The 26,762-nt window shown below is 44.6% G+C and overlaps 1 protein-coding gene across 13 annotated transcripts in view; it reads left to right on the top strand.

Annotated features, from left to right (window-relative positions):
* The window catches only part of ANKRD7 (ankyrin repeat domain 7), a 200,836-nt gene that overhangs the window by 133,563 nt on the left and 40,511 nt on the right, over nt 1–26,762 (top strand). For 12 of the 13 annotated variants that reach the window (XM_030549082.1, XM_030549080.1, XM_030549088.1 and 9 more), the window contains 6 exons: nt 1,008–1,085; nt 6,477–6,611; nt 16,043–16,155; nt 16,616–16,757; nt 20,400–20,690; nt 21,726–21,961. In XM_030549082.1, coding sequence (XP_030404942.1) covers nt 1,008–1,085; nt 6,477–6,611; nt 16,043–16,155; nt 16,616–16,757; nt 20,400–20,690; nt 21,726–21,961 — 995 coding nt within the window. Of the gene's footprint in view, nt 1–1,007; nt 1,086–6,476; nt 6,612–16,042; nt 16,156–16,615; nt 16,758–20,399; nt 20,691–21,725; nt 21,962–26,762 lie in introns of those variants that run through there. The other variant, XM_030549089.1, reaches the window with a different exon arrangement.

Raw genomic sequence — 26,762 nt, 5'->3', positions numbered from 1 at the left:
TTTGGAGGCTGGGGGGAGAGCAGCGAGTCTCTCCCCTTACGTCTCTGCTGGCTGTGCTGCCTCTCCTTGCGCCCTCTGTTGTGGGGAGGGGCTGTGTCCCACCTCTTCCTCTCTATACCCATTCATAAGCAGACCACTTCTCTGGTGCTTCCCTTTTTTACTAAAAAATAAATTCTGCTTATGAACGAGTATATATGGTAATTTGTCATCCTCTCTGGATTGACAGTCCTTTTTTAATCTTGTGGGGCCATCACATAAGATATCCTTTCTATAAAACACAGTTTTTCTACCTTTTGACTGATTTCAAGCACACACTCATTGCTCTGAGCACCTTACAAAAAGTAGAAAATAAAATATAAACATTGAAACTATCATACATACAAAGCTATTTTTACATTTTCTTCTATATTCCTTTTATCTACCATAATAGCTTAAAACCCTAACTGCCCACAACGTATAACTCTCCCCTTTCAGTCCATCCTCTCCCCAAACATCTGAGAAAAATCTAAACCATTTCTTTATAAAGATGAGAGCCATAATGCTTCTGATGTTTCCAAATTCCACTAGTCTATTGTAATTGGAATCTCTCAGTGGTTCCTGAACTTGCACCTCTTGCTTTGCAACACGTTGCACGTGGCTTCCAAAATCAAATAGGATCTCAAATACAGATAATATTTGTGGTTTTTTAATTTAGAAAAGAATGTGGATTTTCATTTAGCAAATGAACAACTTCTCAATTTTATTAGCACATTTTCAGAAGCCCTTTGAAAATCTGTCCCATAATGTCTGGAATGTTAGGGGAAATAATCAGTTGACATAGACATCAAAACAGATATGGCAGGTATGTAATAATACAAAAAGGAAAATATTCTTTGAATGTGTCTGACTGTCCTTAGACATTTTCACAATACTTGTTTGTTTCTTTGCATCACTTTTGTTCTGTAATTATATATGGACTTGACTGTGGAAAGTTACAAATGTAATATCTTTTTTTAATGCTTGTACAGGTTCATAATCGCCTTGAAGACTTGATAACAGGCTTACAGACAGCAAAAATCAATTTAGAAGAACAGCTAAATCAGCAGGTAAATTAAAAGACGTAATTCACATGGCCATTACTTTTTATCTCCTCTGCAAACTGTTATAGATGATCATGGTTGTGGGGCAGGAATGAAATAACTGTTTTTGGTTTCAAGTATCAGAGGGGTAGCTGTGTTAGTCTGGGTCTATAAAAGCAGCAGGGAATCCTGTGACACCTTATAGACTAACAGATGTTTTGGAGCATGAGCTTTCATGGGTGAATACCCACTTCATCGGATGCATGTAGTGGAAATTTCCAGGGGCAGGTTTATATATGCAAGCAAGCTAGAGATAACTAGGTTAGTTCAATCAGGGAGGATGAGGCCTTGTTCTAGCAGTTGAGGTGTGAAAACCAAGGGAGGAAAAACTGGTTTTGTAGTTGGCAAGCCATTCAGTCTTTGTTTAATCCTGAGCTGATGGTGTCAAATTTGCAGATGAACTGAAGCTCAGCAGTTTCTCTTTGAAGTCCAGTCCTGAAGTTTTTTGCTGCAGTATGGCCACCATGTTTTTTGTCTGGGAGCTTTGCATGAAGGGGGAAATTACACAATACCCAGAGGAGCTGCATTCAAGACCCTATTATAGAGCAAGGTGTCCTAGTAAGGACTTGTTTATATGTTTCCTAAGAGCCATATTGTGGTCTTAACAATTCCTTTTTCTGAGGTGGGTGGGTGAGGTTATGTGAGGGTGGTCAGACTGGATGATCATAATGGTCCCTTCTCACCTTAAAGTCTATGAGGCCCCCTGTAAACATGTAATGTTTTTATCAACATGAACAGTTTCATGCATAATGTGTTTTGTGGCCTATAGGGAAGAAATGCTTATGTAGTTAAGGTACAGGAGTAGAATGTGGGAAACTTTCTGTTCTTGTCTCAGCTGTGGGTTGCCATGTCATCTTGAACATGTTAGAACAGAGGAGGACAAACTACAGCCCGCAGGCCACATCTGGCCCATGGGCTCCTCCTGTCTGGCCCCTGAGCTCCTGGCCTGGGAGACTAGCCCCCTCCCTTGCAACCTCAGCTCACTGTGCCGCCGGTGCAATGCTATGAGTGGCGGGGCTGCGAGCTCTTGTCGGCAGTGCAGCTGCAGAGCCACAGCCTGACCAAGTGCTCTGTGCTACGCGGTGGCGTGGCTGGCTCCAGCTGGGTGGTGCGTCTGCCTGTCCTGGTGCTCTGGGCAGCGCGGCTGTAGCACCGCTAGCCACTAGTGCTCCAGACAGCATGTCAGGGGGCGGGGAACGGGGGGGGGGGTTGGGTTGGATAGAAGGCAGGGGAGTTTGGGGTGGTAGTCAGGGGAGGGGGGTGTGGATGGGGATCGGGGCAGTCAGAGGGCATGGAAAAGGGGGCTTGAATAGGGGCAGGAGTCCCGGGGGAGGCACTCAGGAAGGAGAGGGGGGTTGGATAGGGTGGCAGGCGGCAATCGGGTAGGGGTTCTGGGAGCGGACAGGGAGGGGGCAATGGGGCAAGAGTTCCAGGGGAGGGGGGAGCCTCAGGAGAGAGGGAACGGGGGGGATTAGATGTGGCAGGAGTCCTCGGGGGGCTGTTGGGGGTGAGAAGCGGGGGGGGGGTCGAATAGGGGGCAGGGGCCAGGCCATGCCTGGCTGTTTGGGGAGGCACAGCCTCCCCTAACCAGCCCCCCATACAATTTTGGAAACCCGATGTGCCTCTCTGGCCAAAAAGTTTGCCTACCCTTGTGTTAGAATGTGATTCATTTTCTCCATATGTTAAATGGGGATAGATAGTACAATCCTGCTCATCATTAGAGTCTTGTCAAAGGTCAAGAGAGATAAGGCTCAAGTCATCATGGTTGCCCCAAGTGTGGCCGCACCAGCATTGATTCGGCATGCTGATGGACCTGGTGGTGGCCGCTCCCTGTCCCTGTCCCAATGGACAGGATCTGCTCTCACAGGATCATAGGTGTCTCCTACACCCCAGCCTTGCCCCCCTTCACTTCATGGTGCGGATGCTGTGTGGTTGAACTTGGAAGAGCAGGCCTGCTCTAATGAGGTCCAGCAAATCCTTTTGGAAAGCAGGAAGCCTTCCACTAGAGCAACCTGCCTGGCTAAATGGACAAGGTTCTCCCACTGGGCATACCATCTCTCCAGTGCACTCCTCTTTAAGTCTATCTTAGATTATCTGCTCCATCTTATATATGGAGATATACCTATCTCATGGAACTGGAAGGGACCTGAATCATAGAATATCAGGATTGGAAGGGACCTCAGGAGGTCATCTAGTCCAACCTCCTGCTCAAAGCAGGATCAATCCCCAGATCCCTAAGTGGCCTCCTCAAGGATTGAACTCACAACCATGGGTTTAGCAGGCCAATGCTCAAATCACTGAGCTATCCCTCTCCCCATCAGAGTACACCTTGCAGCTATCTCCACTTTTCACCCGCCAATCCAAGATCAGACAGTGTTTTCACACAACATGTCGGTCTGATTCCTGAGAGGCCTTGAGAGACTCTTCCCACTGGCCCGGGCACCTGTCCCATAGTGGGACCTTAACTTGGTTCCTTCTAGGCTCGCGGGCCAGTCCTTGGAGCTTATGGGCTCCTACTCCATCTCCCACCTGTCATTGAAGGTCGCATTCCTTGTGGTGATAACATCCATGAGATGAATGTCGGAACTTAAAGCCCTGACATCGGAGCTGCCATATACGGTGTTCTACAGGGACAAAGTTGAACTGTGACCCCATCCAACCTTTCTCTCGAAGGTGGTGTCTTCTTTCCATGTTAACCAGGACTTCTTCCTCCCGGTGTTTTGTCCGAAGCCGCACGCCGCTGGGGAGCAAAGGAGGCTGCATGCCCTGGACGTCAGATGTGCCTTGGCGTTTTACCTGTAGCATACCAAGCCCTTCCGCAGGTTGACCCAGCTCTTCATCATGACAGCAGACAACATGAAGAGCCTTTTGGTGTCATCACAGAGGATTTCTAACTGGATCACCTCCTGCTTCCAGACCGGTTATGAGCTGGCAGAGGTCCCTCCACTGCCAGTTGTGAGGGCCCACTCGACCAGAATTCAGGCATCCTCGGCAGACTTCCTGGCGCATGTTCCCATTCATGACATTTGCAGAGCTGCGATGTGGTCTTCAGTGCACTCATTCATGGCGCACTATGCCATCACTCAGCAAGCCACAGACAACGCTGGGTTCGGCAGAGCTGTGTTGCAATCTACACAGCCGTGAACTCCTACCTGCCTCCATTGACACTGCTTAAGAGTCATTTAATATGGAATGGACATGAGCAAGCACTCGAAGAAGAAAAGACAGTTACCTTTTCCGTAACTGGTATTCTTCGAGGTGTGTTGCTTATGTCCATTCCATAATCCACCCTCCTTCCCCACTGTCGGAGTTTCTGGCAAGGAGAAACTGAGGGTGCGGGGAGCCGGTGGCGCCACTTGTACCACGGCATGTGGGAGCTGCTCCGGGGGCACCAGAGCCGGTCCCCTATGGATACCACTGAGAGAAAAACTTCCAGCACCAGTGCATGTGGCAAGCACACATACCTAATATGGAATGGACATGAGCAACACATCTCAAAGAACACCAGTTACGGAAAAGGTAACTGTCTTTGTTCTATCTCTAAGTGGATCAGGAATTGTTGGGGAAGCCTACACTATAAGGAGTTTCTGCTTGCCAAAAAGCAGAGGCATTATTACCATTCAGTCAGTCTACAGCAACTTCGTAAGTGTAAGGGACCCAAGCAAAAAATTTGCTAGTTTACATCATGATCAAGCATCCACAGTTTTACCAAGCTGTATAAGTTTGACTTCTTTTGATGCAGCCTTTAGCAGAAGTCTTGTAGGTTGATGTAGGGCTGACAGGAAATCTGTGCATAATATTAAAATTTGTGTGAGTGGTTGGAGTGAGTGTTTATATATTTTTGCTTCTAATCATTAATGTCTGCCTTCTATTAGACATAGAGAAATTTCACATGCTGATTTTTCTCTAGGTACATAATACGGCATGCCATTTCTATCCATCAGTTCTCCCAGTGTTGCTCTTAGTTTTCTTTCTTGAATTAACTTTATACTTCATATGATCGTCAGCTATGGAAGACCTCATTCTGGAGAGTTGAGTTGGAGTGTGCCCCTATGGATTTGTTCCTCTAATTTCTTTTTTGCTGCCTCCTGGTCATAAGTAACAAGACAGCTCTCTTGTTAAAGATTATTGAGTGGGCTTCTTAAGAGAGAAATTAGCAGATAAAAAGACAGGTACAGTAACTCACTTAATGATGTGCATCCGACGAAGTGGGTATTCACCCACGAAAGCTCATGCTCCAAAATGTCTGTTAGTCTATAAGGTGCCACAGGACTCTTTGCTGCTCCTCACTTAATGTCGTCCTGGTTAACGTTGTTTCATTGTTATGTTGCTGATCAATTAGGGAACATGCTTGTTTAAAGTTGCGCAGTGCTCCCTTATAACGTTATTGACAGATGCTTGCTTTATCCACTGCTTGCAGGAAGAGAACCTGTTGGAGCTAGCTGGTGGGGGCTTGGAACCAGGGTGGAGCAGCAGACCCCCTGTCATCTCCCCTAAGTTCCCTGTGCGACAGCTGCCCAGCAGGCTATCAATTGCCGGGCAGTTCAGGTGTCCCTCAGCATTGCTGTGTGCTGCTCCTGCCCTCTGCCTTGGAGCTGCTCTGCAGTGCCTTAGAGTGGGGTCAGTGTACTTAAAGGGGCAATGCGCATCTCTCTCTCTATCTCTCTCTCTCTCTCTCTTACACACACACACACACACACGGTCAGTCTGTCTGTCTCCCTCTCTCACACACACTCACTCACAGTGTGTGTGTCTCTCTCTCTCTCTCTCTCTCTCTCTCTCTCTCTCTCTCTCTCTCTCTGCCATGCTGTGTCTCCTCCCTCCATTCCTCCTGCCTTGTAGAGTGTGAAGCTACATTAACAACTATGTGTTAACACTTGAAGGCTGAGCCAAGTGCTAGTTCATCATTTAGCAGTAAGGTATTCCCTGGGAAATATCCCACGCTCTTCCACCCTCTGACTCCACTACCTCAACGAAGCTTCACAATCATCATTGTTGTGTACAGTATTAAAATGTTTGTTTAAAACTTATTCTCTGTGTGTGTGTGTATGTATATGTGTGTGTGTATAGATATAGATAGATATATACACACACATACACTTTTGTCTGGCAAAAACGTTTTCCTGGAACCTGACCCCCCCATTTACATTCATTCTTATGGGGAAATTGGATTTGCTTAACATTGTTTCACTTAAAGCATAATTTTTCAGGGACATAACTACAATGTTAAGTGAGGAGTTAGTGTACTGATAATTAGGGCCTTCATATGTGACTACAATTTTTATAACTTCCAGCCTGACAATAATTTTGACATTTGTTTGTTACATTTTTTGTTCTGTGCAAATGCTTACTCTGTAGGTCCAAAAACAAACCATGCTGTCAATAACTGCAAAAGATACACATAATCTGTGGGAGGAGGAGTTGAAATCCAGATCCAAACTTGGAGTTCGTCTATCTCAACTGGACAGGGAAAAGGCTGAGATGTTGGAACAAGTAAGTCAAAAAAATACCCAAATAATTTGTCAGTTTTAAGCTGTATCTGTATTTTAAATAGTTACATTTTCATTTTATGTCACCCTTCTTAGTATCCTGTGAAGTTCATTTTTACAGTGGCATATACATTCTGGGAAGTCAACTGACAGGTTTATAACAGAAGGTGGAGGAGAGCCTCTTAAAAATCTGGAACATTTTGTCTCTCTTGAGGGGTGATATGGCATTTTATAAGATATGATGATATGATAGTCAGTAACTGTCAGATTCTCTAAAGCTACAACATATAATAGAGCCACGTTCTTGGGTGTATGCTCTTTGTGCTAGATTGCCAAGACAGTCATATATATAGTCTGTAGTTCTACAACCATTGACTTTACTAGTGTGTTTTGTGCACCACTTCTGGAGAGGAACCACAGCAGTCCCTTATATATCATCAGCTTTCAGTTTGACTGTATGCTGTAAGACTGGAGGAGCTCTCAGGAAATCTTGATGGCTGTCTCAGTTATACTTCTTACTTTAAAAGAAATAAAAACAAGTTTTCCCTTATTAGTACTTTCTGTGCAGGTAAATTTATTAAAAATTAGCACAAAAATTTTTCATTTTCCAAAAGTCCTTGGAACAACATCAACCTTTATCCTGGCCACAACTCAGAAGGTACCTTTATCAACTGGGTTTCTGTATTTTCTGTATATCCTGTTCCAGACTCCTTTGTCTTGCCAGTTTCCTGTGAAACAATAAAAATTGTTAGAGGTTTTATTGTTCTCAATAAGCATTAAAACATTTCTTCAACATGACACGCACACTGTTCCAATCCTTAGCTGTCCATCTAAATTGGGACAATTCCATTTTTGTTCCTACCTAAGATTATCCTTCACAGAGTCATCCTGGACTTGGCTCTGGTCAAAAACTTTCTTTCAGGAAAGAGATTCAAGGACATTCACCAGTCTGTTTTACTGATCTTAGAACAGCCTCTGCCTCAGTGGGATTCTTCTTGAGACTAATGAGACTTATGTCCTCTTCCACATATTTAGTACCTATAGCTCATCTGTAAATGAGACCACTGAAATATTGGTTGATAGCCAAATTCCCTCCAAATGTGTTTTATATGGAAACACTGTGTATTTTTATGGAAGCCCTCAGGAGTCTCTTTGCAGAGTTGACAGGCAATGTGCTGCAGTAGCCAGGTATTAGGATTAGCTTCTGCCTGGGTGGAGGCTTCCACGGTCCCTCCTGCTCCTGCCATGGGGCTTTGGGTGCCCAGGCTCAAGGCTTAAGCCCTCTGTGGCTTCAGCTGGGGTGCCCAGGCTCAGGGCTTCAGCCCTCCATGACTCCAGCCAGAGTGCCCAGGCTCAGGGCTTCCACCCAGTTGCTGCCACTGTGGCTCAAGGCTTCAGCCCCCATGGCTGCAGCCGGGACTTACGGCACCCAGGCTTGAGGCTTCTGCTTCCCCTCAATCCTGCCAGAGCTCTGAGCACCCAGATTTAGAGCTTCCACCTCCCACCTCATTCCTGCCTGGGCTTGGGGCACGAGGCTCAGGGCTTCCACCCAGCAGTCCATCTAAGGCTTGGGTGCCCATTTTTATGTAGGCCCTCAAATTGACCAGGACCCCTACACGTAGGTCCGCTGTAAGTAGGGGGCACTGAAAATGCTGTGCCTAGGGGCACCTAAGGTGTAAATCCAGTCGTCTGTGTGTGCGCGCACCTGGTGCACAGGAGCCAGACTGTTTTCTGCAGCAGTACCTGTTGAGGGGGTGCATGTGCCCTACACCTCCTCCTAGGCCCTCCTGAGGCTATGTTGGAAGAGCAGGTATGCCACCACACCCGTAATCAGTTCCTTCTCACTGCTCATGGCCTGAGTCAGAGTGCCCTTTGTAGTTTACCTCATGTTTTTTTCTCTGCATAGTCAGTGAGCAGATCTCTGCCTTTTTTGTAAATAGTTACTTAGCAGTTAGTACCCAGTAGTTAGGCTTCTCATGATTTTATTTTTGTTTTTAAAGTATTTAGGACTTGGCTTTCAGTGCTAGGCATCGATGGCATGCAGCACTCACTGAGCTTTAAGCACTTCCTGTCGTGGGATGTGTGTCTCAAGTAGTGCCCTCTACATGTGCTATCTTTTGTGTTTTTGTGAGGGATACGTTAAAGAAAGGTGCAGTATCAGCCATTCTTTCAAAAGAAGAACACAGTTTTCCAGAGATCTGTGCCTCAAGCAACACTTCATGGAACGGGCAATGAGACTCTTCTCTGCCCCAGGGCCCTCATTTCACTATCCTGCCACTTGTACACAATTCACTACCAAGGCTATAGTAGTTTTTGACAGACCCCTGGACTTAGACTCTTCTCCTGGGAGAAAGTGGGGTTGGTCTTCCTCTCTAGGTCTTCCCCAAATAAGGACTCATAAGACAGACTGGAACCATTCAAAGAAGGACATGGCTGTAATCACCGTTACCTTGCAGGAGTCCATAGTGAGTCCTGCCAGGGATATGACATAACCCAGAAACTCCACCGTGTTCTTGTCACATTCATATTTTTCTGACTTGGCATAGAGTTGGTTCTGACTAAGCCAGTCTAGAATGATACAGATACAGAGCTCTTGATTTTCAGAGAACATGAGAATGTCAGCTAAATAGGTGACCATGAACTGATCTGGAATATCCCTAAAGACTTCATTCATAAAATTCTGGAAGGTAGCAGGAGCATTACAGAGACCAAACAGCATAGCCAAATATTCAAAATGGATGTCTTTCTCTCACCCCCTTACCATATTCTGAGCAAGTTATATGCTTCATGAAGGTCTAATTTCGTAAGGATCCGAGTTAAGTAGAATCTCTCAGAAGCTCATTAATAAAGGGAAGAGGATATCAATTGTGCACTATGATTTGATTTAGTGCCCAGTAATCAACGCAGAGTTGGAGAGAGCCATCCTTCTTGGCTATCAAGAATATAGAGGTGCCAGCTGGAGAGGTGGAGGGATGAATAAAACCTCATCTATTCCTGGAGGGCTTATAGCTGTTGGGGATTGTCTGGATTCCAGCAGTGCAGTGGCAGAGCAGCTCACAGGCTGATAGAGTGAAGTACTGACCCAGATGTGGCCCTGCTACTAGGGCTGGGTTCTGGGATTTCCTGACTCAGAGGAATGGTAGTTCTCGGTCAGCAGCCCACCACAAAATGCGAACGTTCCACGCAGTACAGGCACAGTCTTAGAGCCCAGGATCAGTTATTTTCATTGATGGAGAGGCAGGGTTGAACTTGGTCAATCTACATAGGCTTGGGGTATGATAGACTACCTGGAGTTGCATAGGACAGACGGGTCTGGTTCAATAAGTCTCAGGGGATGTGCTGCTTTTCCTGGCCTCATTCTGTTAGTCGGCCATCAATATTGATGCACAGATCAGTCAGAGCCACTCAGTGGCCCTGATTCATCTTTAATAGAATCACTGAGTTCTTTCCAGAAGTGGTGTCATTATGCAGCCTGGTTCCAGCAGGTATTGGCTGCCAGGTATCAAAACTCAGCAGTGTGTCTGGCAATGGGCCAGGATCCCTGCTAGATGGCATGGAGCACAGACTCTTCAGTGTGCTCCCTGTTAAGGTTGTCAAAAATATCTTCCATTGTCTCAAAATGTTTGAAAAGAGGGCCAAACATCTCCCATAGTGTGTAAGCCTACCCCAGAGCCTTTCCAGTAAGCCAACTAATCATGATTCCTACTCGGGGAGTAATCCATGGGGTATTATTGTGGTTGCAGCACAAACAAGGTGACACTGATTCAAGAATCCCTGGAATTTGGTCCAGTCCCCATTGAACTTGTCCAGTAGGGGAACGTTGGACTCACAGATAATAGGTGTGAGAGTCAAAGGGACTTTAGCCACTGCCTGGGTTTGCACCTGGGTCTGGAGGCTGGCATTCCAGTTCTGTAGTGCAGTCACCTGGGCTTCGATTTCATGAGCCTGCACCAGGGCCTACAGGATTGCATTCTGTTCTCGAAGTGCAGCAAACTGGGCTTGTTTTTCCTTTAAGGCCCATACTATGTGCATGAGGTTGAGTGGGGCTCCCGCTGTGATTGTTTCAGAAGCGACCTCTATGTCATTAAGCCTAGGCCCTCCCTACATCTGGTCTTTTGTGGGCTGCTCAAACTGTAAGCTTTCGGGCCTGTGCGGCCAACCTAGTGAGTGGAACAGGACTTTGCCTGGTGGTTGTGGTGACAGTTTGGGTAATGGCAAGTGAAGATCCAGGGATCAGTCACTAGTCCAAAGGTGAAGCTGGCATCAGGGTCAAGGGGACACGCCAAAGGTTAGAACCGGTGTCAGAAGTCAAAGCCTAAGCTGAAGAGTAAGCCAGAGTCGTCATCAGGAACATAACCAAGAGTCGGAGCAAGGAGTCAGAAACCAGAATGGACCGGGAGACTGAGGCTAGAGTGGGAGCAGGGCTTGGAGCAGAAAGTGAAAGTCATAGTAGGGCAAGTGCAACTGTGAGCATAGTATGCATTGAGTAGCTGCTGTGTTGCAGCTGCCGCAAGGCTCAAGTGGCAGACCAGTGACTCCAGTAAGTGCAACCGTTTTGAGGGGGCTCACTGGGCCAGACTGAGAGTCGGCCAGACTGAGAGTCAGCCAGCCTGGGAGCCAGCTGTACCTCCTCTACCTGAGAAATATTCTGGACATTAGTTGGAAAGACTTCATCAGCAGCAGAGATCTGAGAAATCACCAACAAGCAACTTGTTTCCATCAGTATCAGAAGGAAGTGCTGGACAGATCTGGGGCATGTACTCCAGATGCCAACACAGACATCCACATGAAGCTGTCAAATAGAAACCATCTTGTGTGAGAAAACAAAGGCATCCAAGAGAAACCTTAAGAAGAACTCTTTGCAGAGAGGGTAAAATAGTTGATCTCTATTCACAGAGCAAATGGAACCAGCAGCAAATGACAGAGAGGAATGGAAAAGACTTGTTTCCACACTATGTGCTAACATTGGTGTGCGAAGGATGTAAAGATTGCTAGATTTTTTAAAAAGGGATAGTTTAGTTTTTTTCATCCTAGTAAAGAAAACATACCACTTTGTGAATGCAGTTGAAATGAGGTAGGATCAGAAGAGGCTAAAATAGAGAAAGAACAATGTTAAAAATTACTTGGACAAATAGATGTCTTCAAGTCACCAGGGCCTGATTAAATGCATCCTAGATACTCAAGGAGCTGACTGAGAAGAGATCTGAGCCATAGTAATTTATCTTTGAAAGTCTGGAAGATGGGAGCTGGAAAAGGACAATATAGCGCTCATCTATAAAGAAGGGAATGAGGACAATCCAGGAAGTTACAGACCAATCATCTTAACTTCTGTACCCAGAAAGCAAATAATTAAGCAATCAGTTTGCAAACATCTAGAAGATAAGGTGATAAGTAACAGTCAACATGGATTTGTCAAAAACAAATTATGACAAAACCAACCTGATACTTTCTTTGACACAGTAACAACCCTTATAGATGGGGGGAAGCAGTAGACATGGTATAGCTTGACTTTAGTAAAGCTTTTGATACTGTCTCACATGACCTTCTCATAAACTAGGGAAATGCAACCTAGGTGGAGCTACTATAAGATGGGTGCAAAACTGGTTGGAAAACCATTCCCTGAAAGTAGTTATCAGTGGTTCACAGTTAGGCTTGAAGTGCATAATGAGGGATCAATTTTGGATCCAGTTCTGTTCAATATCATCATCAACGATTTAGATAATGGCATACAGAGTACACTTAGAAAGTTTGCGGACAATACCAAGCTGGGAGGGGTTGCAAGTGCTTTGCAGGATAGGATTAAAATTCAAAATGATCTGGACAAACTGGAGAAATAGTCTGAAGTAAATCGGATGAAAATCATAAGACAATGCAAAGTACTTCCTTTTGGAAGGAACAATCAGTTGCACACATACGAAAAGGGAAATGACTGTCTAGGAGGAGTACTTCGGAAAAGGGATCTGGTGTCATAGCTGACCACAAGCAAAATATGAGTTAACCAGTGGAATGATGTTGCAAAAAAAAAAAAGCAAACATCCTTTTGGATGTATTAGCAGGAGTGTTTTAAAGCAAAACCCAAGAAGGTATTACTTCTGCGGTACTCCCTCTGATTAGACCTCAGCTGGAGTATTGTTGTCCCTTCTCTGGCGCCACATTTCAGGAAGGTGTGGACAAATGGAGAGAGTCCAGCGAAGCGCAACAAAATGATTAAGGTCTAGAAAACATGTCTGTGAGGGAAGATTGAAAAAACAATTGGTTTTTTATTTGAAAAGAGAAGACTGAGGGACATGATACGTTTTCAAAGTATGTAAAAGGTTGTTATAAGAGGGGAGGAAGAAAAATTGTTTTTCTTACCTCGAGGATAGGACAAGAAGAAATTGTCTTAAATTGCAGCAGGGAGGGTTAGATTGGACATAGGAAAAACCTTCGAACTGTCATGGGTGTTTAAGCACTGGAATAAATTGCTAGGGAGGTTGTGGAATCTCCATCATTAGAGATTTTTAAGAGCAGGCTAGATAACGACTGTCAGGAGTGGTCTAGATATTAGTCCTACCACGAGTGCAGGGGACTGGACTAGATGATCGCTTGAGGGCCCTTCCGTTCTATGATGTTTATGTTTAATGGGCTCTGATGTGTCAGGTTGTCCCCTTGGCTTGGCTCTTTGTTTTGTATTCTGACAGTGAGAGGCCAGCTGTTTACAGCATGGACACTTCTAGAAGGGTTACTTCCTGTATCATAATGACATACAGGATAGCAAATACACCTCCTCCACAGAGACTATTGGCCCATTCAGCAAGAGCTCAAGCTTCCTCGGTAGCTTTTCTGAGAAACACTTCTATACTGGATATCTGTAGGGCTGCTACTTGGTCCTCTGTGGAAGCGTACCTTCACTCATAATTATGCTATCACAACTGCTTCAAGATCTGCTGCAACTTTAGGAAAGCAATATTGCAATCACTATTTAAGTAGACTCCACCTCCTAACAGAACTGCTTGTGAGTCATCTAAGTGAAATATGTATGCGCAAGCACTCCAAAAAGAAAAAACAGTTACATATCTGTATTGTTGCACACATGTATGCCAGCGCCTGACTTCTGTCCCATCTGCATTGGAGTCCTGAGCCACCATATTCCACTGTAAAGGAACTGAGGAGGTATTGAGGTGGCACTGCACTTAAGTAGCTTCAGGAAGGGTTATGGGGAGGTTCAGGGCACATGCACTGTCCTGATGGGTACTGCTTCAGAAAACTCTGGTTCCAGCTTGTTGGGCAAGCGCACACGTCAGTGGAATACATGTGTGCAACCACATCTGGAAGAACAACAGTTAAAACACAGGTAACCATTCTTTCTGTTGCCTTGTCATAATTCCAGATGCTGGCTTCCTTCAGAAACATAGTTTGCTACTTGCATAGGAAACTACCAGTCTCATGTGAGCTACTATGAGTACAAAATGTGGAGCAGTCTTGCCACATCATATATTCTTTTCTTGAAAGAGACCAGAAAGAATTCAGAAATGTTATCAAGGTAGTTGGAAGGTTGCTCGATATTGCAGATACCACAGTAAGAGCAACTGCCTCTGGAACCAGATGCCTAGAAGCTTAAGGGCCTGTTGCCTCATGATGGAAACCATATTAGGGAGACAATTAAGGCTAACCACATTAATGCCAAGAAAACAAAAGTGATCTATAGTTCCCTCAGGTCAAGCTTTCCCTTCCTCCATCCATCAGGAAAGTCACAAGTACCACATCAGATTCAAGCAGTACAGTTTTCCAGCTCTGGGATGGATGGATGAAGAGTAGCAGCTGACTGAAACTGAATCCAGAAGGACAGAGATGAAGCTGATATCAGAGAGGGACACAAACTTTCAAGAACTTGCCATCTCCATAACATCACACTTCTTTGAGGGTGTCTCGCCTCAGATCATGGAAATGGTGTACATATTCACCTGGTCTCTTCATTGCACTGGGTAACTCATTAGCCACAACAATTTTTATTTTATTTTATTTTTACAAAGAAAAATCCTTTTCCCACCTACTGCTGGCCAAAACCCGTTACATTCAGACTAAACATTGAAGCTCTCGAGGCTTGATTACTGGAATATACTTAACTAGGAATGAAATTATTTTAAAAAAATTTGATTAGTTCAGAACATAGCAGCCTGCTTACAGAGCCACAGGCCTCCAAGAGTACATCACCATAATGCTCCCCTCTCACTAACTCATTGTTAAATACTGGGGACAAATTTAAAATTTCAGCCCTCTTCTTCAAAAGCCTCCATGGGATTGACCCATGTTATCTAAGCACCATCTACATGATCATGACCTCCTCCAATAGATGTCTCCTACCAGGACCCTGAAAATGTCAGCCATGAGTGAGATTAATGTACAAAATCCTAAACTGAGTCCACAAGTATGGGTGAATTTTTGGAGAGGGCAGGCGCAAGATTTCTTGTTCCATTCCAGCTAAGTGACTATGACTTATATTGCTTAAGTCTTTGCAGGTCAAAGGATGTTTAGTGAGAGTCATAGTAGCTTCTTGATCCAAACAGGAGCCTGCTGTGGTGCTAGAGATCTTCCAAAAAGAACATAGTGCTCAGGTCCCACTCGCCCACTAGGGCATCACCATTTTGATGGAAAGGACTCCTCTTGCTACATTTTGAAGATTTTAGTGCGGTAATCCCAAAAAACATGTGTTTCTTTCACATGATAGAGCCTTCTCTGAGTCTACTGGGTTACTATTAGATGAAACCCATTAGTCTCTGACATGGCAAAGTTAAACATAAAATGGCAACTTTTCCTCATGTATTTTCTGAAATACAGATTTCTGTGAAGATCTTCCCTACTCTGGAAAGTCCACTCTTTAATCAAGTTTTGGGGCTGATAGTCTTTATCTCTTGCTACTGCAGGAGGTGCCAAAATTCCATTGTGGCAATTTGATCCCATTTCCTGAGTGAGAACAGAGAAGAAAGTATCCTATTCATTTCAGTCCATACTGGAGGGATGCAAGACAAAATCTAATTTTTAGATAAAGAGATGAAATATAGTTTCTACATCTGGAAGAACAGCAGCTAATGAAAATTGTAGAGTTTCAATATGAGATAATGGTGATTCAAAAGAGTATCTTTTATATTTACATGGACAGCACCTATCACAATGTGAGCAACACTGAAATAAATAAATTTAATAATAATGAACAGTGAATTAATAAGGTTAACAAGACTTAACATCAGTTATATCTGCTTCCTAATTGGCCATGAATGTATGTTTAATAGAATTTTTTATTAAAACATCAAAATTTTAAAACAAAGATGTATTCCAGCTTCTCTGTAAGGAATGTGAAGGTCTGCTTCCGGTATGTATCATGCATAGCAAATGAAAACTTCCATTAATGCTATATGTAGTAACGTGTATATGTATTTTTTTTTTTCATTTTGAAAGTTCGAGAGTGAAAGGAAAAAAGTGAAGAAGCTAGTAGAGTTAAAACGATCAGTGGACGTCCGACTGGATCAAGAAATGAAGAGAAACAGTGAATTGCAAAAAGAATGTAATGGGTACAGTTTTTTCAGCACTTCCAAGAAAATATCAAATAAACTAAAACGTGACTTTGTTCAGTTTACAAAATTAAACTTTAACTGAAAAATGATTGTACAACTGACCTCACAAATTGCTTGTATAATGCCAAACTTTTAATGTTGTTTGCTTTTGTAATTGAGCACCTGTTGCAAAGTGCAGTGAGCAGGTATGGTAAGTCAGGCTTCCCTGCAACTCTTCAGGCAGGGAAGGAGAAAAAGGGTCCTTGTTCAGGCAGGGAAGGAGAGAAAAGGACTTACACCTACAGACATCCTGATAGGGGCAGCTAGAAGTTTGCTCTAAAAATGATTTCTGAGACTGAGAGGATGATTCCTCAGATTTGTCTATCAAATATATTAAAAATGGGTTTGAGGAGCTTGGCTATGGTTTCTAAAAATATATAAACAAGTCTGTTTTCTTTCTACTGTACTTACTATGCAGAATGAAGAAACTTCTAAAAACAGTTAAGAAGAAACTAAAGGAATATGAGAATGGAGAGGGTGTGTCCCAGTTTAGTTTCCAGGGAGAACTGAAAAACAGATATTCTGAAATGGACAATGAAGTTAGTAGATTAAGGACAAAGGTAGGTTCTAATATTTGAAACTCACATCATTCATTCTTCATATATTCCTCTCAGAATTGCTATAATTGTGGTGGCTACATTTTGAGTGGGATTTTTGTTGTTTTTATTCTCATTAAAGATTGTAAAGAAATAACCGTTCTCCGCTCCTCACCCGAAGAGCCTCATGAGATCCTCATGCATCTCACGGGCTCTAAAAAGCGCTCAGGAGGGGATGGGAACACCCACTGAGATAAATGGACTAGTTCACACATCTGTGAGTTATTGTTTCAGGTTGTATTCATCTCAATAGGATGTTCTTATTCTGCTCATAAGAACACATTGAGATGAATGGCATGCCTCAGACGTTTTAAAGACTCCCATGCTGAAGGAGGATGTGTAGAGAAGCCCTTTCCCTCCATCATCCCTCTATCCTTCCTGCTTAAAGGATTATGTTTCATGGTGCTCTAAAATCTGCATGTTTGCACAGATTTTTTTGAAATTTGCATTGCTTTGTGGGAATACATTGTAGGGTTACTGACCGCATTTGGGATCATTTGAGACCGTAGTTCCAGAGATACAAGTTCTGAAAAAGATGGCAGTTTTTCTGCTGTGATGCAGCTCAAAATGTTCTCAATTGATTAGTTATTATCTATGATAGTGGACGGCATCCACTAGCTCTTTAGGGAATTTAAGAAAGTGTTCATTTCTTCAATTGCATAGTTGTGCAGTCTGGAAGGATTACAGGGTACATGTCCCAGTAAAGAAGAAACCGTAAAAGGGTTTCTATGCAACCATTTTATGCTTGTCTGGGTAGTTTGAGGAAATGTGCTGACGCCACTGCGCCAGTGAACAGCCCTCCACTGTTGCTTCTAGTCCTAATCTTTGTACACCAGTGCAATAAAGATCTAATAATTCACACTGCTTGCTGCAAGTTGTCTATTATAATATCATGTGTTTGTATTTTATGGGGAGGTTTACTGTGAACACAGCTGAATAGTCAGCTGATTTAAGCAAAATGTTTGTTATTTTGCGTGAGGAGGAGTCGACAACAGAGGACTTGTGGATTGGCAAGAAGGACAGGGACAAGAAGAGGGATTGCAGTTACAGGAGGAGTGAGCAGTGAGGATGGATGATAGGCAAGCCTTGCATTCGTTGTTTACAGATTTTTCATTTTACTAGCCTCTGGGGAGGTGAGGGCAAAGGACTACTTCCAGATCTTCAAGTAGATTAATGTGGTGTTTCCTAAAACACATAGTGCAGAAGTACAGAACTGACAGCGCAGGTGACTTGACCTCTAAGGGAAGAGAAATATGTGTTCTGCCAGGGTGCCAACATGTGGATTCTGGGTGATTCCTCATCCATAAGGATGTGGCAAAGTATAGAGTACACCACAGTATAGGGATTCCTGACACATGCTGATTTGACTCAGTATGCAAACTGCAGAAAGGGATATGAACAACTGTTTACATGACTACTAACTCCTATCAACAATGTATCTTTTCCTGGTGGTATGTTGTCCCCTTTCAGAATGTTGAGTTGAGCAAAACTCAAACTTCTGAAAACTAGGAAATGCATAGTTAAGCCCATGCAACATTTCTCTGGTCTCATTCAGCAATGCCCAATATGTCCCATAAACACACCACTACAGCTGTATGGTCCATAGTGTAGACATAGCCTATTTCACAGCCTTTTACAACTCCCTTGTGCTTACTCACACGATATCATCTCAACCATCGCTTTCACTTAAACATAATTAAAGCATTAGAATCCTCTCATTATTGCCCCTCACTGCTGACAATATCCTTTGTAATAAATGCCCTGTGCCTTCCACCATTTAGTATAAGTATGCCTAACACTGTCTGCATGCAAATAGTTCCCATAGGTTGCTGCCATCTCCAGGGGAACAGAGCAAAGGTGATGTAAGCAACCTTCCCCCTCCCCACCCTCCACCTTTAGTGTTGCATGGAATTCTGTGGGTGAGAGTTGTAAAAGGCGGTGAAGAGCTTGTACATTTCAGCAACTGGGGAGTGCCAGGGTAAAGGTATGTGTGTTAACAGGGCATATTGGGGCGTTTCTGAAAGAGAGCAGAGTTAAGGTTGCATGGACAACCTTAACTGCATGTCCTGTTTTTCAGAGGTTTTGAGTTTTGCTCAACTCAGTGTTCTGCTTGGGGATGACATGCCCCAAGCAACCTTCATTAATGTAGTTTTTTGCCATTGAATATACTTGGCTTTGTTCCAGACCATCTTCTTGAATCTTATCACATGTTAAGGCTCTGATGTCACCTGCCTTTTAGGGATTCCACCATCATATTTTAGGTCAACAGGCAATGAGGTAGGCCTGTAGGGAGTGGAACTTATTTCCCCTTAATAGCTGTCTCAGCCCATCCTGCCCTATTGTTAAACACCTGAAAGTGTGTCCTAGAAGTAGCTTTTATTATCCCTATCTGGCTTATATTTAGAAACATTTCCACCCTTCCTACGTAGGGCCAAACTTATTACAGTCTGTTCCCCTTATTTTATGAGTGTAGCTTTGTTGCTAGTGCACTATATTTTAGAAATTAAGTAACTTTTTAAATTATGTATGTAGTGCTTTGAGTGCCTTCACATCAGGGCATTTTTATAAATAAAATGAGTAATATTTGTATGACTTTGTTGCAGTTAAAATGTAAAAATTATATTTGGACATCAAGGAAGGGGATTTTTGTATATTCCCTTCCATGCAGTTATGTTTATACATATTAGTACAGTTGTTATAAGAAGGTCTGTTTGATACTGTCTGCATATTTTTACACAGTATTTATTTTCCTATTTTCCTTTTTCATATTAAAAAGGACAAGGAAACCATAAAATATGCAGTAATGACAGAAAAGATTAATGTAATTTTTTGCCATTGAATATACTTGGCTTTGTTCCAGACCATCTTCTTGAATCTTATCACATGTTAAGGCTCTGATGTCACCTGCCTTTTAGGGATTCCACCATCATATTTTAGGTCAACAGGCAGTGAGGTAGGCCTGTAGGGAGTGGAACTTATTTCCCCTTAATAGCTGTCTCAGCCCATCCTGCCCTATTGTTAAACACCTGAAAGTGTGTCCTAGAAGTAGCTTTTATTATCCCTATCTGGCTTATATTTAGAAACATTTCCACCCTTCCTATGAGTCTATGAGTCTATAAGATTAAGTTTTTTTTCAATGAGTTTTATTCAGGTTTCAGATCCTACTGAAAGATCTCACATTGTCTTCTAAATTCTTATACTCAAACTACCTTTAGATTTACCATAAGTATATTATTTCTCTGCTAGCATAAAAAGCTTCCTACAATCCAATTTTACAAGTTTTAAATGGTTGCATAGCATTTTTGATACATAACAAGGCCCTATCTCTTATGCTCCTGTTTACTTTAGAGCATTTGAATAGTCCCATATATGGGTAAAATGCTTGTAGGTTTGGGGCCTAAATGATTTTATTTTTTAAAGTATTTCTGCAAACTATTGTATATAGGTTGAGAAAGAAGAGGACTTAAGCTGTTCTATGAAAAATAATTTAAAATATCTGCTTTTACTAAGTTTAGAATGATTTTTTTTTCACTGACTTCCATTGAATTTAGAGAAATTTTGACTCCTGTATTGATAATTGAGTTTAAACTTTTTCAATGTGTACAGACAGATGACCTTTCCAAAAAGCTGGATATAGAGTCAAAAAAAAATATGCAGTTAGAGTCTACAAATCGTGATCTGCGAGAACAGTTGTCTTCTATGAAGATACTGCATAAGAATCATGAAAAGCTGGAGAAGAGCAAATGGCAGCTGGAAGGAGAAGTAGCTCATCTCAAACATCAAGTAGAGACTAATATGATGGACCACAGTCAAATAGAACAGTATAAAAGAGAGATTGAAGAACGAGCTAGACAAGAAATAAGACAAAAACTAGAAGAAGTCAATCTATTTTTGCAGGTTAATTTATTTGCTACTTACTATATGCTGTGTATTTGGTACTTTAAATTTTATATTCCATATTCATTTCCAAGTTGAACTTTATATTTTAGGTGCTTTGTTTTCATCATAAAAGCTAAATATATGATATTTCGATATGTTTCCAGTTTGGTAGTTAGGGAACTAGAGATACAATAGAAGGAAGAAAAAAATATAAAGAAAAGTAAAATTGAGTACAATCCCTTACAGTAGCACCTGTGGGTCATTCTATCCCAAAGCCTACCCCAGACTTATTTTCCCTCATGACTCATTTTTTACCCTGGAGGGGATGCTAAGCTTGCCTTACTCTTAGAGGGACAGTATTCTATCCCACTGACCAAGGTAGCTTTTGTTCTTTGTGTTTATTTTGCAGAGCTACACTGATTTTCTCTCCTCCCCTCTTCTTTGGAGTTCAGTTTGTAGATAGAGAAGAACTGAGGGAAGACGAAGGGAATGAATTATTTATATCCTCAGCCAGTAGATTATTGGGCTCAAAAGATACATGTCTACCACCTCACCTATGCCACCCTTTCCCTTCCCTCCACCCCTCCGGGCTATTATTACTGTTGGTTCCATGGTCAGTGACCAGGCATGTTAACCGCTACAGTGTGGCTCTGAACACAATATGTTGAGAGAACAAAAGTTACAAAGTAACCTCCTCTTTTTGACTCCACATTTATTATTTCAATGCTGGAAGTATTATCTACCTATGTATAGATCACATGGAATTCTGGCTCCAGCAGGGGGATCAGTTTCAATTAGACTGTTGTCCTATAAGACTGAAAGTTGTGCGTGCTAACTTTAATGTAATAGGCCCTTAATAAGGGACAGTTTCTTTCTAAGCCCGAAATCTTTCTATTGCATAGTGACTTCAAATGTCTCCCTGTATGGTTGATGGCACTAAGGAAGAGTAGTTCCCTATCTGAATAAGATAGTGTATTTATACTGAATATGATTAACTGTTGGAAAAAAATTCTTCTTTCTTCCAATTTATTAAAGTTGTATTATTTACCTTAGACGCAGGCAGCCTCCCAAGAGACATTAGAACAAATAAGAATTACTAATAATGCTTCACTGAGAAACCAACTGGAGCACAGAATTAGAGATCTAGAATCTGAACTGGCTAGAATAAAAAACACACAAGAAGACAGTGTCTTTCAAAAACAGTCTACGCAGACAGAACTGGAAAGATACAAAGATCTTTATTTGGAAGAATTAAAAATTAGAAAATCACTAGCAAGTAAACTGGATAGGTAAGTCAAAATCTTTATTTTAAAACAAATGGTAAAATATTATTTTTCCCTTCATTAACTTTCCTCCTAAAATGCCTCACTCCTGGACCTGCTCACCATAATGTGCATCAATCCAAGAGCAGGTATCTGTAGATGCAGTAGACTTTCACAACTAACTGGAAGACTGAGTAATATGTATTATTTTCAGTATTTTATAAGTAGCAGAAATATTCATTTTTATAGAGTATATTATAAAATTCTTTTGATTTTTAACAGGCATATCTTCTAGCTGGTCTGTAATAATCTCTTGTACTTACGGTAAGCAAGAGAAATTGCAGTTCATTGAGTAGTGTTCCTATGGGTGCTTCATGTCAGGTGCGTTTGCATCTCACATGTCTTTGATCAAAGATTTTCATCAGCAATGTCCATTTAGCCAGCACATGCGCTGCTGCTATCCTCACGCTCCACACTGAGGCTATATGAGGCTGCGCAGGCAAACTGCCCTCAGTTCTTTCTCAATTGCCTCAGCCTGAGATGGAGCTTAGCATGTCTACATTGTGCCTGCCTTGGGTTTTTGCTGAGTTCATTCTACTGAGTTTATTTAGTTGAGTTTATTTGTTAGTAGTACTAGAGTAGTTGGTTACTGGTTATTGAAAGATTGTTTTATTTCCTTTGGGAAAATCCTGCCTGTGAGGGGCCTGCCTGGTTCTCCAGGGTTTAAATGTTGCCTCACATGGACAGAAACTATCCTGATCAGCGATGGACACTCTAAGTGGGTTCACTGCCTAGGAGAGTTGCATGCTCCACAGAAGTGTAACTTCCAGTTAGCCCTCAAATCCAGTGCACAGAAGAACCGTGACTGTTAATGAAGGAGTGCTCCCTTCTCCCCACTTCAGAGCCAAGTTAGGAGAACTCCCGCACCCCATCCATCAGTCCCTCTAGTGCCCCTTTGACTTTGGTGCAATACTCTGCTGAAAAGGGAAAAGCCTCAGAGACCTCCTCTAAAGATCCTAAAAAGAGAAAAGATGGTTACTCACCTTTGTAACTGTTGTTCTTCGAGATGTGTTGCTCATATCCATTCCAGTTAGGTGTGTGCACGTTCGTCGGAGAAACTTTTATCCTAGCAACACTCGGCGAGTTGGCTGGGCGCCCCCTGGAGTGGCGCCGCTATGGCGCCGGATATATACCCCAGTCGACCCGGCCACCCTTCAGTTCTTCTTGCCGGCTACTCCGACAGTGGGAAGGAGGGTGAGTTTGGAAATGGATATGAGCAACACATCTCAAAGAACAACAGTTACAAAGGTGAGTAACCGTCTTTTCTTCTTCGAGTGATTGCTCATATGCATTCCAGTTAGGTGATTCCCAAGCCTTACCTAGGCAGAGGGGTCGGAGTGAGATGTGGCAGTACGCAGAACCGCTGCGCCAAAGGCCGCATCATCTCTAGATTGCTGGACCAGCGCGTAGTGCGAGGTGAAGGTGTGGACCGATGACCAGGTTGCTGCACGGCATATCTCCTGGATAGGCACGCGCGTCAGGAAGGCAGCTGATGACGCTTGAGCTCTGGTAGAGTTCGCTGTGAGGTGGCCCGAATGGACATGAGCTAGGTCATAGCATGTGCAGATGCATGCAGTCACCCAGGAGGAGATTCTCTGGGAGGAGACTGGCAGACCTTTCATTCGTTCCGCGACCGCCACGAACAGTTGGGGAGACTTCCGGAACGGCTTCGTCCGCTCAACATAGAAAGCGAGTGCCCTGCATACATCTAAGGAGTGTAGTTGCTGCTCCCGCCAAGAAGAGTGGGGCTTCGGAAAGAAGACCGAGAGGAAGATGTCCTGGTTGGTATGGAAGGCAGACACAACCTTAGGGAGGAACGCCAGATGAGGTCGCAGTTGTACCTTGTCTTTATGAAAAATAGTGTAGGGCAGGTCCACCGTGAGCGCTCTCAGCTTGGAGACCCGCCTGGCCGATGTAATGGCCACCAGGAAGACTGTTTTCCACGATAGGTACAGGGGCGAGCAAGTTGCTAGTGACTCAAAGGGTGGGTGCATTAGTCTGTTTAGGACCAAATTGAGATCCCAGGATGGGGTGGGGCAACATACAGGGGGTTAGAGGCGCTCTAGGCCCTTAATGAACCGAGAGACCAAGGGGTGGGAGAACACGGAGTGACCACCCTCGCCTGGCCGGAAAGTGGATATAGCCACTAAGTGCACCTTCAGAGAGGATGTCACCAGGCCCTGTTGCTTACAGTACCAGAGGTAGTCTAGGACCGTGGGAATCGAGGCCTCCGAAGGAGTAACGACGCCCTGAGTTGCACACCAGCAAGAGAAGTGTTTCCACTTCGCCAAATACGTAGAGTGGGTGGAAGGCTTCCTGCTGCTGAGGAGAATATGCTGAACCGGAGCGGAACAGCGCATCTCTGCTGTGTTTAGCCATGCAGGAGCCACGCCGTGAGGTGGAGGGCTCACAGGTCTGGGTGACGAAGCCTGCCGTGGTCTTGTGTGATCAGGTCTGGGAGGAGAGGGAGAGGAACTGAGGTGTCCATGGACAGATCTAGCAGGGTGGTGTACCAGTGCTGTCTGGGCCAAGCAGGCGCGATCAGGATCAGATGCGCTTTGTCTCTGCGGAGCTTTAACAGAACCTTGTGCACCAGAGGAAACAGAGGGAAGGCATACAGCAGGTGGTGCCTCCACGGTAGGAGGAATGTGTCTGTAATCGACCCTGGAGAGAGACCCTGAAAGGAGCAGAACTCCTGGCACTTCCTGTTCGAGCGGGAGGCGAACAGGTCTATGAGGGGAAATCCCCACCTCCGGAAGATCGAATGGATGACGTCCGGTCTTATTGACCATTCGTGACATAGGAAGGACCAGCTGAGCCGATCTGCCAGAGCGTTCCGGACCCCCGGAAGAAAGGACGCCACCAGGTCTATCGAATGGGCTATACAGAAGTCCCAGAGTCGAATGGCCTCTTGACACAGGGGAGATGAGCGGGTCCCCCCCGTTTGTTGATGTAGTACATGGCCGTTGTGTTGTCCGTGAATACCGAAACACAATGGCCATGAAGATGTTGCTGGAACACCTGGCACGCAAGGCGGACTGCTCCCAACTCCCGGATGTTTATGTGGAGTGTCAGCTCCTGGGATGACCAAAGGCCCTGGGTACGCAGGTGACCTAGATGGGCCCCCCAACCGAGGGATGACGCATCCGTCGTTAAGGTCATCAACGGCGGCTGTGGATGAAACGGCATCCCTGCACATACCAGGGATGGAGTTAGCCACCAATCGAGGGAGCGGAGGGGGCTGGGGGGAACTGTCACCAAAACGTCTATAGGGTCCCTACCCGGGCGGAAGACCGAATGGAGCCACGTTTGAAAGGGTCGCATGCGGAGTCTGGCATACTTGATCACATAAGCATATGCGGCCATATGCCCCAGGAGGCTGAGGCAGGTGCGAGCTGAGGTGATTGGGGAGGCCTGTAAACCTCGTATAATCGATACAATCACTTGGAAGCGGGGCTGAGGCAAGTAGGCCCTGGCTTGAGTGGAGTCCAGCATTGCCCCTATGAAGTCCAGCCTTTGTGTGGGGACCAGGGTGGATTTCTCGGTGTTGAGGAGTAGGCCCAACCGGGAGAATAGGTCCGTGATTATGCCGACATACTGCCGGACCTGAGTTTGAGAGGTCCCCTTGATGAGCCAGTCGTCCAGATACGGAACAATGTACTCTGTTGCCGGCGGAGGTGGGCGGCGACGACGGCCATGCACTTCATGAACACCCTCGGGGCCGTGGAGAGGCCGAAGGGGAGGACTGTGAATTGGAAGTGCTGGTGGTTGGCCATAAAGCAAAGGTACTTCCTGTGTGGTGGAAAGATGGCAATGTGGAAGTACGCATCCTTCATGTCTAGGGCGGCATACTAGTCGCCAGGATCCAGGGACGGGATAATCGTTCCCAGGGAGACCATGCGAAACTTTAACTTGAGCATCCATTTGTTGAGTCCGCACAGGTCTAGGATAGGTATGAGGCCTCCCTTGGACTTGGAAATCAGAAAATAGCGGGAGTAAAACCCCTTCCCCCTCTCGTCTAAAGGTACCTCCTCTATAGTTCCCGCAGCGAGGAGAGACTGGATCTCTTGTAGGAGGACTTGCTCGTGAGAGGGGTCGCTGAAGAGGGACCGGGATGGGGGGTGGGAGGGCGGGGACGAAGCAAATTGGAGGTGGTATCCTTGCTTCACCGTGCATAGAACCCAAAGATCTGAAGTCAATTGGGACCACGCCGGGAGGAAGTAGGAGGGACGGTTGGAGAAGGAAGGGAAAGGATCCTGTCTTGAGACTAGTACGCCGTCCCCGGGCACACCTTCAAAAGTTGGACTTAGGGCCCGGTGGTGCCTGAGAGCGCCCGTGGTTTTGGCCCCCCTGGGGACCGGACTGGCGTCTGCAGCCACCCCACCCGCGCCTTCTACTGAGGTCCTGCCTCTGCTGAGGCGTAAAGTACGGGCGGTGTGTTTGGGGTCTGAAGGGTCTACGCTGGGTTACGGGGGTATGCATTCCCAACGAGCGCATGATGACCCTATTATCCTTCAGGCTCTGCAGCCTGGGATCAGTCTTCTCCAAGAGCAAACCCTTGCCATCAAAGGGTAGGTCCTGGATGGTATACTGCAGCTCAGGAGGCAGGTTAGAGACCTGGAGCCAGGAGATACGCCTCATGGTGATGCCCGAGGCCAAAGTTCTGGCCGCTGAGTCGGCCGCGTCTAGGGGGGCCTGGAGAGAGGTCCTGGACACTTTCTTTCCTTCGTCCAGGAACGCATTAAATTCCTGGCATGAGTCCGGGGGT

The sequence above is a fragment of the Gopherus evgoodei genome, chromosome 1 (assembly GCF_007399415.2).
Source record: "Gopherus evgoodei ecotype Sinaloan lineage chromosome 1, rGopEvg1_v1.p, whole genome shotgun sequence".
NCBI classification, from domain to species: Eukaryota; Metazoa; Chordata; order Testudines; family Testudinidae; genus Gopherus; species Gopherus evgoodei.
Note: the sequence above shows the minus strand (reverse complement) of the source record. Positions and strands in the feature narration are given on the sequence as shown.